This window comes from Mobula hypostoma, chromosome 6 (genome assembly GCF_963921235.1).
Source record: "Mobula hypostoma chromosome 6, sMobHyp1.1, whole genome shotgun sequence".
Lineage (NCBI taxonomy): Eukaryota > Metazoa > Chordata > Chondrichthyes > Myliobatiformes > Myliobatidae > Mobula > Mobula hypostoma.
Genome location: NC_086102.1, coordinates 79,020,926 through 79,035,963, shown reverse-complemented (window position 1 = coordinate 79,035,963; position 15,038 = coordinate 79,020,926). Strand labels below are relative to the sequence as shown.

The 15,038-nt window shown below is 39.7% G+C and overlaps 1 protein-coding gene across 3 annotated transcripts in view; it reads right to left on the bottom strand.

Moving 5' to 3' along the window:
• Window positions 1-15,038, bottom strand: part of reps2 (RALBP1 associated Eps domain containing 2) — a 240,108-nt gene that overhangs the window by 142,184 nt on the left and 82,886 nt on the right. For all 3 annotated transcript variants that reach the window (XM_063051049.1, XM_063051048.1, XM_063051050.1), the window contains one exon: window positions 826-974. In XM_063051049.1, the coding sequence (XP_062907119.1) occupies window positions 826-974 (149 nt within the window). The remainder of the gene's footprint in view (window positions 1-825; window positions 975-15,038) is intronic.

The following is a 15,038-nucleotide window of genomic DNA, read 5'->3' as shown; positions in this document are numbered from 1 at the left end:
TGGCCTGACTGTACATTTGCCTACGATATTGTCAGTGTATAGATACTTCATATCTGTATACTCTGAAAATGGGGATATCTTTCTCTCTATTTTCACTGCTTGCATTGCAGCTGAATCAGATCTCAATATCTCTATTCCAAGAACTGTTCAGATTCTATGATCCATTCTACATTTAAATGGTTAAATTCCTTAAGACTTTAATTGGAGTAATGTTGAAACACGTGAGACTCTAATCTCTTTGTGGTAAAATGTTATATCTCTTCCAAGACAGCTGTGGACAGAACTTTGTGAATATATCCATGGATTAGTGTGGAATAATGATCACTTGACCTTTATTTTATCTACAATTTTTAAAATTTCTCTTCCTCCAGGTCCTCAGAGAGTACAACTCCATAGATGCCAAGAAACTTACATTTCCGAGAATTATATATGGGCAATAGCTTGAAAACTGCTCCTCAGGAACAAAATAGCAATAAATTCTACACAAAGCAAGGCCAAATTTTGTTTTTCCATCAGGTTTTGCTGTGTCTTCAGCTAATCAGATATCCTTGCTGACTTCTTGGTCCATTCAATCTGAAATCATGCAGCAAACCATTTTATAAATTGCAGACCTTAGAATATACTTACAGCATTTTCACTGCCTGTTACATTACCCACCACGATATAAGCCACGGAAAAGAAAATCTCACTTCTACCAAACAGAGAAATCTGAATCAGAAATATTGCTTTCTGTTTCTGCCTCCGTCAATCATTTTTCACTTTCTGTAGAAAAAAACCGTCCCTCACCACGCTGCCCGTCATCGAACTGAGATCATCCACACTTACTGTTTTTGCTGTTGTACTGTCTGTGCCTCTAGTGGAGTTCATTAATGAGACTGGGCGAGTCAGATGCCCAAGAGCTTCTGCACTTTGGGAAAGGCTGTGCTGTGTCTCACTGTCACTCTTCAATGCAAAGAACTGAGGAAGTGGCAACTCTGAATGGGTTTAAAACAAAATCAAAAATTCAGTTGGCAAGAAGCATCATTTCCAATATATGTATTACATTATTTAACATTTCCAGTTTTCTGATTAATTTAAAGTTCAATGACCAAGATTTCAAGTTGACAGTTGCTTTAAACTTCTACTATCAAGGCTATTTTCAGCTGTTTTATTATTTTCACTGTCATGCTTCCCTCCCCAGCAACTCATTTACAATAGAAAGGTTGTCTATATATAATAAGGATCTAAAAGCAAATACTCTTACCCACATATTCCATAGGTATCACTCATCGGCTGTAACTACGGAGATGGTTGGGGGAGTGGAGTGGGGGGAGGAGGGTGTTATAGTAGGTGTGTGGAATCTTACAGCTATTCAAAAGACTCAAAATTTGACTTAGCAGATCACAGTATTTCAATGTCTACTGTTTGATACATTCAGTTATTTTAGTGCAAGGAGGATAAGACAATTGTGTAAATAGTGAGTTCCAATATGATCGCACTGAGTGATAGTCCACTGTTCCAAATAAATTGAAAACCTCAATTCACATTGGAGGCAATAACTGGAGACAAATCCTCATGCCCCTTCATAGATGGCTTTGGGAGGAAAACACTTGGAGTCAGATGACACCAAGTCATGCATTTGTTTTTATCATAGGACATCTAATTCTGCATTTAGTAAACTCAATAGCTGTAAGCATCAGTACAAGCTCTTTTCTAATAACGGTGGTCAGCAAGGAGGAAGGGGAAAGTTGGATTATGATAAGTAAAATAAAATTACAATGTACAAAATAATAATGATCAAATTTGCTCTCTCATACACTTTTTCCATTGTTTCTACAATTTAATATTTTATTTGATTATGGCTGGTCTACTGTACTGTGCAAAAGTCTTAGGCACATACAGAATATATAGCTAAGGTGCCTAAGACTTTTGCACTGTTTTGTATTTGTCAATGTAGAGCGGAGAGTGAGTTTGTAAATCTGGCGGGAGCAAAGGACATTGGGAGTGGTGAGGATGGAACGCCGTGGGAAAGAAGTGGGAAAGGTGGCAGAGAAGGAGTGCCAGGGGCAGGAGTTGGTGTGGGTGCACACACATCTCTGCCCTGAGACACCAGGCAAGGTCATTTGCTTCCAAACAATAGGTTTATTGATCATTACAGAAGGTCTCTCTGGTGCTTCCCACTCTTTCGCCTCTCTCTTCCCATTTTCCTAACCACGACACCCCTCTCCCTGCCTCCTTCCCACTCTCAGTCCATAATAGAGACCCATATCAGAATCAGGGTCATCATCATTGACATACATACAATTCAGCAGTACAGCACAATACATAAAACTAAACTACTTTGCAAATGTCTTTCACGCCCTGGCTATATACATGTACTCAAGACTTCTGCACAATACTCCATTTCATACAAGAGTTTGTGGCAACACTGCTTTACAGATAATTAATCTGTTAATTCCGTAAACAAAGTACTAACTTCTGATATGGCAGTTCCAAGAATCATCTGATGTTTGTTATCACTTTAAACAGACCCCTTCTTCTCATCACATAAGAGAAATAAAAGAACTTTAAAACTATTGAGACTCATGCAAAACACTGAAATGTATATAGATTGAAAAGCATTAAACTGCAAATAAAACATTTTTGTGTATTTGGAAATACTCTGGAGATCAGGCACTATCCATGGATAGGGAACCAGAATTAACATTTCAGGTCAAAGAGCCTTCTTCAGGACTAGATAAATGAGAAAACAGACATGTTTTAAGTTGTAGAGGATGGCTGGGAGTTGGGTGAGGGTGGGGGTTTGGAAAGAAAACATCTATGATAAGGTGGAATCCATGTCTGCCCAGGTGACACAATGCTTTCTGCATAGTCCAGATAAGAGACGAATTAAGGCAACTACCAAAAAAAAAGCTGTAGGAATTCTAAGATACAGAACACAGCAATCGCTGGAAATCTGAAACTGATCAGGCAGCATCTGTGGCGATTAAGTTACATGTGGATAACCATACCCCCTAACTAGTCAGTTCCGATAGAAATTGTGAAGGCTGATTTTCCAAAATTGTAGAATTCAATGCAAAGATCGAACTTACGTTGTGCAAGAGAGGAGGATAAAGACAGAGGTCACAGTGGGAGTGGGATGAGAAATTAAAGTGAAGAGCAACCAAAGCCTCAGGGTCATTCTTGCTGAATGAGGAGAGATGTTCTATCAAGCAGTCATCCAATCTGTGTTTAGTTTCTCCAACGTAGACGAGACCAAATAGTGAGCACTGAATGCAATGCTCTAGACTGGAGGAAGTGCAAGTGAGTCACTGTTTCACATCAAAAGATTGTTTAGGTCACTGCACGTTGGGAAGGGAAGGGGTGAAAAGCCATGAGCTGCTACTCCTATACTGTCTGAAGAGGAGTGGTAGGTTCAGTTGGAAGAATGATCTGGGGAGCAGCCAAGGCAATGCTGCCTTCAGAATGCTGGACGGAGAAGGCTGGGGAAGACATGTTTGGTGGTGGAAACTCTTTGAAGATGGCGTAAATTACAGTGCATGAAATTTATTGTTGAACCTGGAGTCTGGTGGATTGTTTGCAGTGATGTTGGTACAGGCTTAAATATTGGCTATTCCACCAGGGATAAATTCTTGAATATAACTTCATGGAATATGTTACACGCATTGGAGGGAACTGATCACGTGTTGTATTATTAACTTTTCAGTTGCTTTCAGATTGTAGCTTTCGTATGAATATATCAAACTATATTTGAATAAAGCAACACACAAAATGCTGGAGGAACTCAGCAGGTCAGGCAGCTTCTATGGAAAAAGAGTAAACAGTCAATGTCATGTTACTGAAGCTGTGACAAAATTCAAATTACATTAATCAAGCTATACTGTGTGTTCAAGAAGTTTCAAGCACACATTTTATCACTGTTAAGCAGTTTTATCTTCAGTATCAAAAAAATATGTTTTGCAACTAAAGGGTGGAGGGAATCCAAGCATTTATCACCTCATTGCAAGAAGGCTTTGCGTCCAAGGTCCCCGAAATATGAAACCGACATGAGATAGAATGAGCTTACACAAAAAAATAGGTTTCTTCAAATAGTAAGATATTTGCTACAAATATAGATACATTGTTCAGTGCTACGATGCCTAGAATTAGATTTAAATAAACAGGCAATTCACAAATAATTCAAGTAATTTTGTGGAAACAGTCACAACTAAGACATGTCCAGATGAGTCCTGCATTAGACAATGGAATGGATTAACAAGTGCAAACATCAATTTTATCTGTAAAGTACTATCATTCTAAGTAGTAATGCAGCAGACAGGTTTAGAAGCAGTAAATTCTGTTGATCTCCTCCTCTGATACAAATTTCCAAGGTTTTGCAAGGTAATGAACTCAGCATTTCAAGTGACCAAAGTTTCACAAGAAAGATTACAATCAGGGAAATCAAAATACACTTTGGATATAAGAGTATGAAAATAAAATTTGAAAAGGTAAAAATGTGAATAGGTGCATACTGCTGGAATTCGGTATATTGGGGGAAGATGGACCAAGATGCATTCCATGATTTAGTACCAGTTAACATTGCTAATTCTAATCTGGGCAGACAGGGAATCAGAAAGTCAACTGTAATTTGGTCAGACTTTCAGACTAGGAAGCAGAGTAGATTCAAAATTCAAGTAACGAAGAAAGAGAGTTAAAAAAACTCAATAGGATAAGAGAATTGGGGTGAAAAATTAATGTAGGTAATACTGTTATTAGGGAGAATATAAAATGAACACACATAATGTCACCAGTTTCTTTGGAGAGAAAAGCTAGTGGGGGGGGGGGTTACATTTTGGTATTAAATATGAAATGCTGAGCAAATGTAATATAGTGAGCATAAACAATGAGCAGCTTTCCCAATTCTGGTAAGTTTATTTCTGTATATGGACAGGAACCAAATTGCAAATTGTACAAATGTTAAAATGAAGTATTAGAGCCACTGCTCCAGAATTGTGCAGAACACAAGGAATGGAGCTCTCTGGACACAGCTATTAATATATTGACATGGTATCAATGATTCTGCACTCACTTAATATGCTTTGAATAAGATTTTAAATTGACTGGTGCCAATTAAACCTTACCTATGACTTCTCAATAAGTGTATTTTTTGTGGCCATCTCTCATGCCACAGCCTGAACTCTTGATAATTTCACTTGACACAATAAAATGTACTATTAAAGTAGGTTTCATTAAATCTGCATGACTATTCCTAATTACAATGGAGGTGACTGGACTTACCTCATCAATCACATCCAGTGTCTGCTCTGCTGAAAGCAACTAGAATTGATTTTAAACCCATAATTATTCTCTTTCACTGCATTTCATTGGAGAAATAGCTCTGCTTCTATCAAAAGCTCTATTTTGGTCATGTCTTCAGTTTGTTGAAGTTCAGGGATGCGCTTAAATTAGGTTTTATTTGCTGTAAAATAGTAATGCTGGTCCAAGCCTTGCTATTATTTCTGCCCCATCCCATTTCCAATAATCGTTTTATTGGTTATTGTTTAAATTAAAGCACCTCCATGAAACAAGAAATTCAGTATTACTGCAGGAATATTCACGTCAGAAAAGCTGACAAGAGTTTTGCCAGAGGTCTGAGCTCAAACTTCCTGAATATCTTCAGCTGCTGAATCTAAGTACATCAGCTAGATCTTGGACAAAAGCAGCAATACCACTCATTTCGATGGAGAATATATGAATTTAAAAATCCATTTTGATCATTTTAAGTCTTTCATTACCAGCTAAACTGCTTGGTAAAGCCAGGACAGATCTTTTTTTGGCTTGTGTGGCTTGACCACGATAGGGGCCAAGCTCTGGGCATGGCTTTGCAAGGTAGTTCTTACCAGGGTATTTAGTTATGCATGTGTTAACAGATAGATGAGAGGAGGCTGGAGATGATAAGGCAATCTGCCCTATGGACATCACAGAGTCACCCTTATATAGTTTGTCACCATCTAAGTAAATGTATGCTGAGCAGAACTTCAAAACAATGAATTGTTAGCTTATACTTAATTTTCAAAACTACAGGAATTAAACATTTACAAAAAGAGGCCATGCCTATTGATCATGGGTGTCTCTGCTGCCATTTCACGTTGTTAATAGTATTTTTGCCTTCCTTCTACAATTTGAAAATTAGAAGATGAGAAAATTTACTGCTGAGTTCCAACAGAACAGTGATGGGTTGCGGAACCCTAGTGCACATGGGCTGCTCACACACAGGCACATCTAGGCATGTTCCATTATATTTAATCACTTCCAATGCACATCTAGAGGTCACTCACTTCCAATTCATTTGCATGAATCAAACACTGCAGCCCACTCATGCAAAAGCAGGCCATCATGAAGTGGCTGGCAACTGAAAAGAGATAACTCTAACCAGGTGCTTGTCAGTAGAGTATGGGTCCTCCTACAGTTTAGTCTCCTTACAACAATTCCTTATGCTCTGCTCCCAAATATATCGATCTTCTTGGTCCTCTGATATTGGACCTTATCCTGATATTTCAAGTTAATAATGTTTCACTACCACAACAACAATACTACCATTCCCCAGCAGCTGAAGAACACTTGTCTGACCCTTTAGCTCCTGACCCCAACCTCCCTCTCCGCTTGTGGTTCTGACCCTCCTTTCTGTCTGATCAACCACACCCAACCCCACTTGGTCTGAAATTCCCTTCACTGAACCCAGGACCTGCTCAATTACTCTCACTGTACGCAAATGTTTTGGTTAATATACTGATACAAAAATGATAGTCATAAAATATGAAACACACTTAATATCGAAAAGGTTGTTCAAATTCAAAACTTGCCAAAGCTAAATTCTTCAAGATACACAAACTATCCGAACAACTGTGCATTTGTCAACTGCAGCAGAACCACCATACTCTTCCTAAACATTTTACCCAATTCTAATTAAATTCCATCAGCTAAACAAACATAGCTAACTGCAAGTTCCAATACAATGGGGCAAGAAGTTTAATTTAATGTTCAGCTAGCAGAGGAAAGGCAAAATGCTTTGGGGTGCCTGTGCAATATAATATTGCTGTGAAGGGCTCATGCTCAAAATATTTATTGCCCTCACTGCTAGCAACAACTACTGCCAAACCACCCTCACCACCACCCCCTCCAAACAGACACACAAACACATCAAGCATCTTCAGTTTAAGTCATGAAATAATTTCTAGCTCCTGTACTTAAAGTTATCCTACTTAACTGTTTCAGTTCTGGCAATAAGTTTCCCCTGTTACTCTGAAGTACATCTCAGTAATTTATAAAGTTTTTACAGTGGAACTCTCAGCTCAGAAAAAAAAGAGTATGATAAAGTTGCTGGGTTTCTGCCAATCTTTGACACAGAACCTAGTGGGTCAAAAGCTTGAAATCACAAGCATGTGTTTCTGTAACTGGCCTTGGTTTTAGAAACTTAATATTGGAGTAGTAACAGCATATGCAAATTTTAGAGCATTGATCTAGACATTAGAAATTTAATGGCAGAGCGACTGCAATTCATGACCTCTCCTTAACTAAGTACCCTAGTCAATAACACAAAACATGCAAGTTAAATTCAAGAAAATAATTAATTTGACTGTGAAGTTCAGGAGCAGCTGGGGCTAAAAAATAAAACTGCTGATTCCAAGGCCCCTTGCATTTGAAGACCTGTAATGGGTACAGAAAATAAACTAGCAACAGAGTTTAAGGCAGGGAACAAAACCCAGGGGTACAATTTCCATCATTCCTGAGCAGACGTAACTGTTGGCCAAAGAGCAAAAAAAAGATAGAAATTTAGATTTTCACCGAAACTTGGGCCATCTCAAGAATATGACTGTAAAAGTGATTGACTGGAGATCCCCTTCCAGAAATTCACATTAGATGAACAGGGACTGGATAGAAAACTTGCAGCTTCTGCACCAGGCCACCGGTACCATCGAGATCCACCAAGATGACAAAAAAGTTTAGACTGTTCAGCATTTCAGGAATCCATACAGTCTCATCCTTGTTGAGAGTACCTGCATAATATCTCACCTTTCTTCAGCTAGCTGCAAAACAATCATGGGGGAAGGCGTTTCGTTGATTCTCAGCATCTTCCGAACCATAAATACCATCTCATTGCATTCATTCGTACTCTGTCAAAAGCTGGACAGTGAAAACTTCCTTCTATCAAAACATAAAACAATATAGCACAGGAACAGGCCCTTCCGCCCACAATGTTGTGCCAAACCAGCTAAAAGGTAAATTAAAAAAGCTCCTAAAAATGAATCCCTCCTTCCTACTCAATGCTCATGTCCCTCCATCTTCCTCAAATTCATGTGCCTACCTAAATGTCTCTTAAAAGCCTTTCTACCACCACCCCAAGCAGCACATTCCAGGCATTCATCACTCGGAGTAAAAAAACTTACCTTTCACATCCCCTTTGAACCTATTCCCATCACCTTCAATGCATGCCCTCTGGTATTAGACATTCCAACCTTGCGAAACAGGTACTCCCGGTCTACTCCATCTATGCCTCTTAAAATCTTGTAAACCTCTGTCAGATCTCCCCTCTGTGGCATGTGGCCAAGTGGTTAAGGCGTTGGACTAGCGATCTGAAGGTTGTGAGTTTGAACCCCAGCCGAGGCAGCATGTTGCGTCCTTGAGCAAGGCACTTAACCACACACTGCTTCAGTCCACCCAGCTGAAAATGAGTACCGTCAAAATGCCGGGGGTTAACCTCGCGACAGACTGGCTTCCTTTCCGGAGGGGGTGGTAGTCTCGTACTCTCATGCCATGGAAACCGGCATAAGCACCAGCCTGATGAGTCTACAAGGCTTGGGACAGACAGACTTTAAGATCTCCCCTCAGCCTCTGCCACTCCAGGGAAAACAACCCAAGTTTGTCCAGCCTCTCATGATAGCACATCCTCAACCAAGCAGCATCTTGGTAAACCTCTTCTGCATCCTCTCCAAAGCCTCAACATCCTTTCGATAAGGAGGTAACTAGAGCTATATACTATCCCTGTGATTGCTAGGGTCTGGTCATAGTATTGCATTGTGTAATGGTGGAAATCTCTATAAGGTTACTGTACAGCAAAAGGTCTTAGTAATTGATCAGTTGAATCTAGCAGTGCCAGTTGAAACTACTTGATGATAGCATGTTAAAACTTTTTCTTGATTTCATTATGACTCAACATTAAAAAGGCTCAAAGACTGCAGCATTAGTTGATAGTGAAATTGCTGATAGAGACATCATCATATTCTGGGCTAGCTTTGCAATTAGAAAACACTTCTGCTCTTCAGCAATTGTCATACTACCATAACCATCAGAAAGCCAACTTTGATCTGGCTGAGAACCTTTTACTTCAAACTACATAACATCTGGCTGCAATCTGACACAATTCCAACAAAAAAGGCACTTGCGTTACAATTTAACCTCTGAAGAGATTAATTAGGTATCAATAACATGACACCACAGTTCAATATGCAAGCCAACAAATTCTGAATGGAGAGAGAATAGGGAAGGAGTTGGTGGCTGTGGTAAGAGTAGTGTCACAAACACATTTAGTAATCCTGTCTTTAGGAACTACATTACAATTACAGTACATCAGTGCGCACACAAGTCATTTAAAAATAAAATTAAGGAGTAGACTTAGCCTCTCTCCCTGTGGAATAAATTATCACAATTTGTACACTTTGGTTAAAGTGTACAAAGAGAATTTGGGTGCAATACAGGAAAGGGAGGGTATGCACTTTGAAAGAGATTCAGCTTAGTGAGCATTGGCTTGAATGAAACTGCAGCTGGACCAGTGCCATTTATTCATTAGCTGCACTGAAGAACTGAGAAAGGCTGATTATTCTCTCATGGTTGACAAACACAGTTTGCTGCAATGCAAGAGCTGAAAAGAATAAATATTAAATTCCTCTAGAGAAATCTAATACACAATAGATAATAAATTAGAATAATGCAGAGGAAAAACCCATAGAAAAACATCTTTAAATTTTAGAGAAATAAACCCGAATTCGACATGGTTCAAGCTCAAGCTGATACAAATCAAATCAATTACGGAAACCCTGCCTTTTGGAACCAACCAATGCCAACAGCTGCCAGAAACAATGGCACATCAAATAGTCATCACTAAGTCACTCAGATTGTGAGGAAAAGAAAACCAGAGGCCACAAGCACAAGTCAGTCACCAAAACATTAATTTGGAGGATTTAAGACGGACTTGTTTCACCAGAGAACAACTAGGATGTGGAACTCCTCACAAGTTGGAATGGTTGAGTAAAGATAAAGAGCACTGATGAAGCCAAGATATACATAGATTAGGAGTTCCCAATCTGGGGCCCACAGACCCCTTGGTTAATGGTAACCCATGGCATAAAGGTGGTTGGGTACCCGTGACTTAGGTTAAGTAATAGGGGAAAAAAGTAACAGAAATAAGTAATGATTGGATGAGATTTAGAGGTAGGTGAAGACAAATCTAGCAGGGCATCACAAGCAGTGATGGACCAATAACAGAGTGGAGGAATGGCATGACCTGTAGCACAGGTGAGGCAACACTTCACTTGCATGTAAGTGCTACACCTGTCCCTACATCTTCTCTCTTGCCACCACTCAGGGCCCCAAACAGTCCTTCCAGGTGAGGCAACACTTCACCTGTGAGTCTGTTGGGGTCATCTATTGCATCTGGTGCTCCCGGTGCGGCCTCCTCTACATTGGTGAAACCCGACGCAGATTGGGGGACTGCTTCGTCGAGCACCTCCGCTCCATTGGCCACAACAGACAGGATCTCCCGGTAGCCACCCACTTCAACTCTGCTTCCCATTCCCATTCAGATATGTCCATACGTTGCCTCCTCTACTGCTATGATGAGGCTAAACTCAGGTTGGAGGAGCAACACCTCATATACCGTCTAGGTAGTCTCCAGCCCCTTGGTATGAACATCGAATTCTCCAACTTCCGGTAATTCCCTCCCTCTCCCTTCCTCTATCCCTATTTCACATCACCTCCCTCATATTTCTGCCTCCTTCTACTACTGCGCATTGTTCTCCTGCCAATCACCTCCCTGCTTCCCCTCCCCCACCCCTTTGTCTTTCAAATTACTGTTTTTTTCAACGACCAGCATTCTTCAAACTCTCCCCAAAGTTCTTCCTTCAGTCCTGACGAAGGGTTTCGGCCTGAAACATCAACTAATCTTTTCAACTTATGCTGCCTGACCTGCTGAGTTCCTCCAGTGCATTGAGAGTGTTCCTTTGACAACAGCATCTGCAGATTATTTTGTGTTGACGAAACCTCAGGTTTGACTTCTCAATAGATCCCCATTTACAAATAAAACTAACCGGTTTTGTGATTCTTCCCCACTTCCTCCCGCACCCCTCAACCCGAAGACAAAAAAAATAACAATTGCTTTTCCCCCCTTAAGATTGAATGATCAACTAATAAGCGATGATAAAACATCTTATTTTAAACAGAAATATGCAAAACAGGTGCCTAATTGTAAGGCACAAGAGGCCTGGTTACTTGTAGCTCCACAGACTAGTATCAAATCCTAAGCCAATGTGTTATATCCCCAGTGGAGGCACATTGGCATCCCAAAGATATGAAAGACCCTTCTTAAATGAAACCACTATGATTCAAAAGCTTAGAGGAGCTCTTCAGTATATTCCTCTGATAGCACTCTTTATCCTTCAAGGATGATTCTTGATGCTTTTGCAGGAGAGAATGTAACGATAAACAACATTGAACTTAACAACCACATACATCATTTGTTAGGTAAGTGACTAAATATTAGCCAAGGCTCTTGAGAGAGTTCCTTTGCCTTTCTCCAAAATAATATCATGGGATTCTCTTTTTAAAAGATTAACTCATGCTTAAGGCAAATTGTACAATGATGAAGGTCTCTCTCATAGCTTCACTGGTTTACCATTTTAAATTATGTGATCAGTTCACCACGATTGTCATCTATTGCATGATTCCATGATCTTCTAAGAGGTAAAAATGTCATCACCAAATCAAAGCTGAAACAAAATTAAGTTCCTGGATTATACATGAACTAGTGAGCTTTCATGACTTGGAAAATTAATACTTCTTGCAGATTTGTACCTGACCTTCGTACAGAAATGTATCAGAAGGTTTTATCAGTAAAAACATTGCAAGATTACAGGGCTAGAGAATAGGACAAGCCACATTGCAGGGTTATGGGAGATGGGCTGGACAATGGGAGCAGCTAGTTTGCAGAATTTTAGAGGATAGGTGCATTTTTCAGGCGCAGGGCAAACACACAAGGAACTTTCGTATTATTACCATTTAACTTAGCCCAATTTTGGCATATAAAGTTTATTGTTCATTTTTTTTTAAATCAGGAAAGGAAAATAGTATTCAATTCACCTTCACAGGCAATGGCATCAGGTGAATCAGGTAATACCCTTCTTGCCAAAGTCGGGAAGATGTGGTTTTGAATGGGGAGGTTGTGATTTCAAGTCTCACTCCAGAGGCCTGAATGTCAAATGTAGGTGCCACTTTCACGTAGTAACAAGGGGGGTACTCCCATTACACAAACTGATACAAAATCTTCTGTCTTGTCTTCATCCACTTTCCAAGGCAATTTCTTTCAAGCAGCAATATTTAACTCTTCATTAACCAAGACCAAGGTCATAAGCTGTTATTTATCGCATTGCTTATGGGACCTTGCTCCATACTAACCGCATTTTCTACATCACAGTAATGACTATGCTTTCATTGCAGTATTGGTCATAAAACGCTTTACAACATCTTGAGATTGAGGATGACCGTGTGAACAGAAGGCACAAGGGCTGGTCGGTCCGCATGTCCAGAGTTCAAGGCCCTGTTATCAGCTTGTCTAGGGGTCGATCGGAAGTCCGTAAGTTGTAACCCGATGGCTGAAGCCCGTAGACTGGAGGCCCAGGGATCTGTCCTGGAGTTGGAAGACTGTATGTGTGGGAGAGAGGAAAGGTTTGGTTGTTGTTGTTTTGTTGCTTGTTATATTCCATTTTGTTGTGTTCTCTGTTGTTCTGCCGAGCACTGTGGACAAGTATGTTGGTGCTGGAATATGTGACAACACTTGCAGCCTGCCTCAACTCATCCTTAGGTGTATTGGTTGTTTATGTAATTCACTGTATGGTCCGATGTACCTGTGATAAATAAATCTGAATTGGACTGCGATAGGTGATGTAACTGAAAATGAGTCTTGACACAACATTCACATTCATAGAGATTTCAAAACAACTTAAAACTTCAAATGCACTTGCAATTTAATTTTAGTTTATTTCACACTTTCTATCCTAACAAAGTCTTGTTTGAACTTAACCAGGAAATGATGGATATGATGGAAACCACATCCTTTCTATACAGAGAGTCCAGAAATTGAGCTAATTTATATCTAGTGTCAATAGCTTAAAAACATCACTTCATGTAAACTGATGGTTTTAAGTCTTTAGTTCTGTTGAAAGTGAATGAGAAAAGAAACTTTTTCTATACGCATGCACTAAAACATCCTTTGCAGACAGGATATAGATTATATCTCTACATGAGATTTAAAAAAAAATTTTAAATTGCATATAGATTTTGAACGAACATGATAAATAGAGTGGCACACCAGTGGAAAAAGTAATAAATCTCTTGAGTCAAGAGGAAATGCATAACTGACTCAGCTTCATCTCTCAAGAACTTTGTAATCACCTTCATCTTTGGAACTATAAATCACCATCCTCTGTTGGGTGTATCATATCTGATCAGGTGGAGAACAACACCCAACAACTGTAAACAATCATTAAAAAGTTAGTTAGGTTATGGGTTAAATTTTCCAAGTTATATCTGTACAGGACTCTCTTTGCCTTCATACTGAGAGAAAAGGGATAGTTGTCTGCTGTACGTTTTATGAAGGATTGTTATACCACAGGGGTGCTCTACTATATTCTGAGCATCCTACTGACAAAGCAGTTATTCTGGATAATCTATTAATAAAGGCCAAATGGAACAAACTTATAGTCAGCATGATCTAGTCCATTAAACACAAGGTCTTGCAACATACCATCTGCACAGCTATTTCCTGCTTTTTTAGTTACAATCCAAAAATAAAGAGCTGCAAAAAAAAACACACGAATTGTCTACACATAACAAAGCTGTTACTGCAAGTGTCAAACATTCTCAAATAATTCAAATTTAATCTTGTATAAATGATCTTGTCTGTGCCTCTACACGGATAATTTTCACAAAGGGTTCTTGTGTTGATAATGATTGACTGCTCTATGCCCATAACTAAAAGACAGGACTGCCATGGACTGCTGTTATTTTCCCCTTTCAGAGCCATATTGACATGACAATATGGGCTTCAACAAATTTAGCTTCCGACCAGATACGTAAAGGTCCATTTGCAGGTTGAGTCTGTGCTGAGGAGGGCAAATGCGATGTTAGCATTCATTTCAAGATGACTCGAATATAAAAACAAGGGTGTAACGTTGAACCCTTATAAAGCACTGGTGAGGCCTCACTTGGAGTATTGAGAGCAGTTTTGTGTTCATTATCTCAGAAAGGATGTGCTGAAACTGGAAAGGGTTCAAGGGAGGTTCACGAAAATGATTCCAGGATTGAATGGTTCTGGGCCTGTTTTCACTAGAACTCAGAAGAATGAGGGGTGACCTCATTGAAACCTATCAAATGGAGAAAGGCCTTGATAGAGTGAATGTGGACAGGATGTTTGCTATGGTGGGAGAGTCTAAGACCAGAGAACACAGCCACAGAACGGAGGAGCATTCTTTTAGAACAGACATGAGGAGGCATTTCTTCAGCCAGAGAGTGGTGAATCTGTGGAATTCTTTGCCACAGGCTAAGTCCTTATGTATATTTAAGATGGAGGTTGATAGATTCTTGATTGCTCAGGGCAGGAATGGATACGGGGAGAAGGCAGGAGGATGTGGCTGAGGGGAAAATTGAATCAGTCACAATGAAATGGGAGAGCAGACTCGATGAGCCAAATAGCCTAATTCTGCTCCTATGTCTTATGGCGACTGTGCCAGTGAACTTTCTACTCAACACTT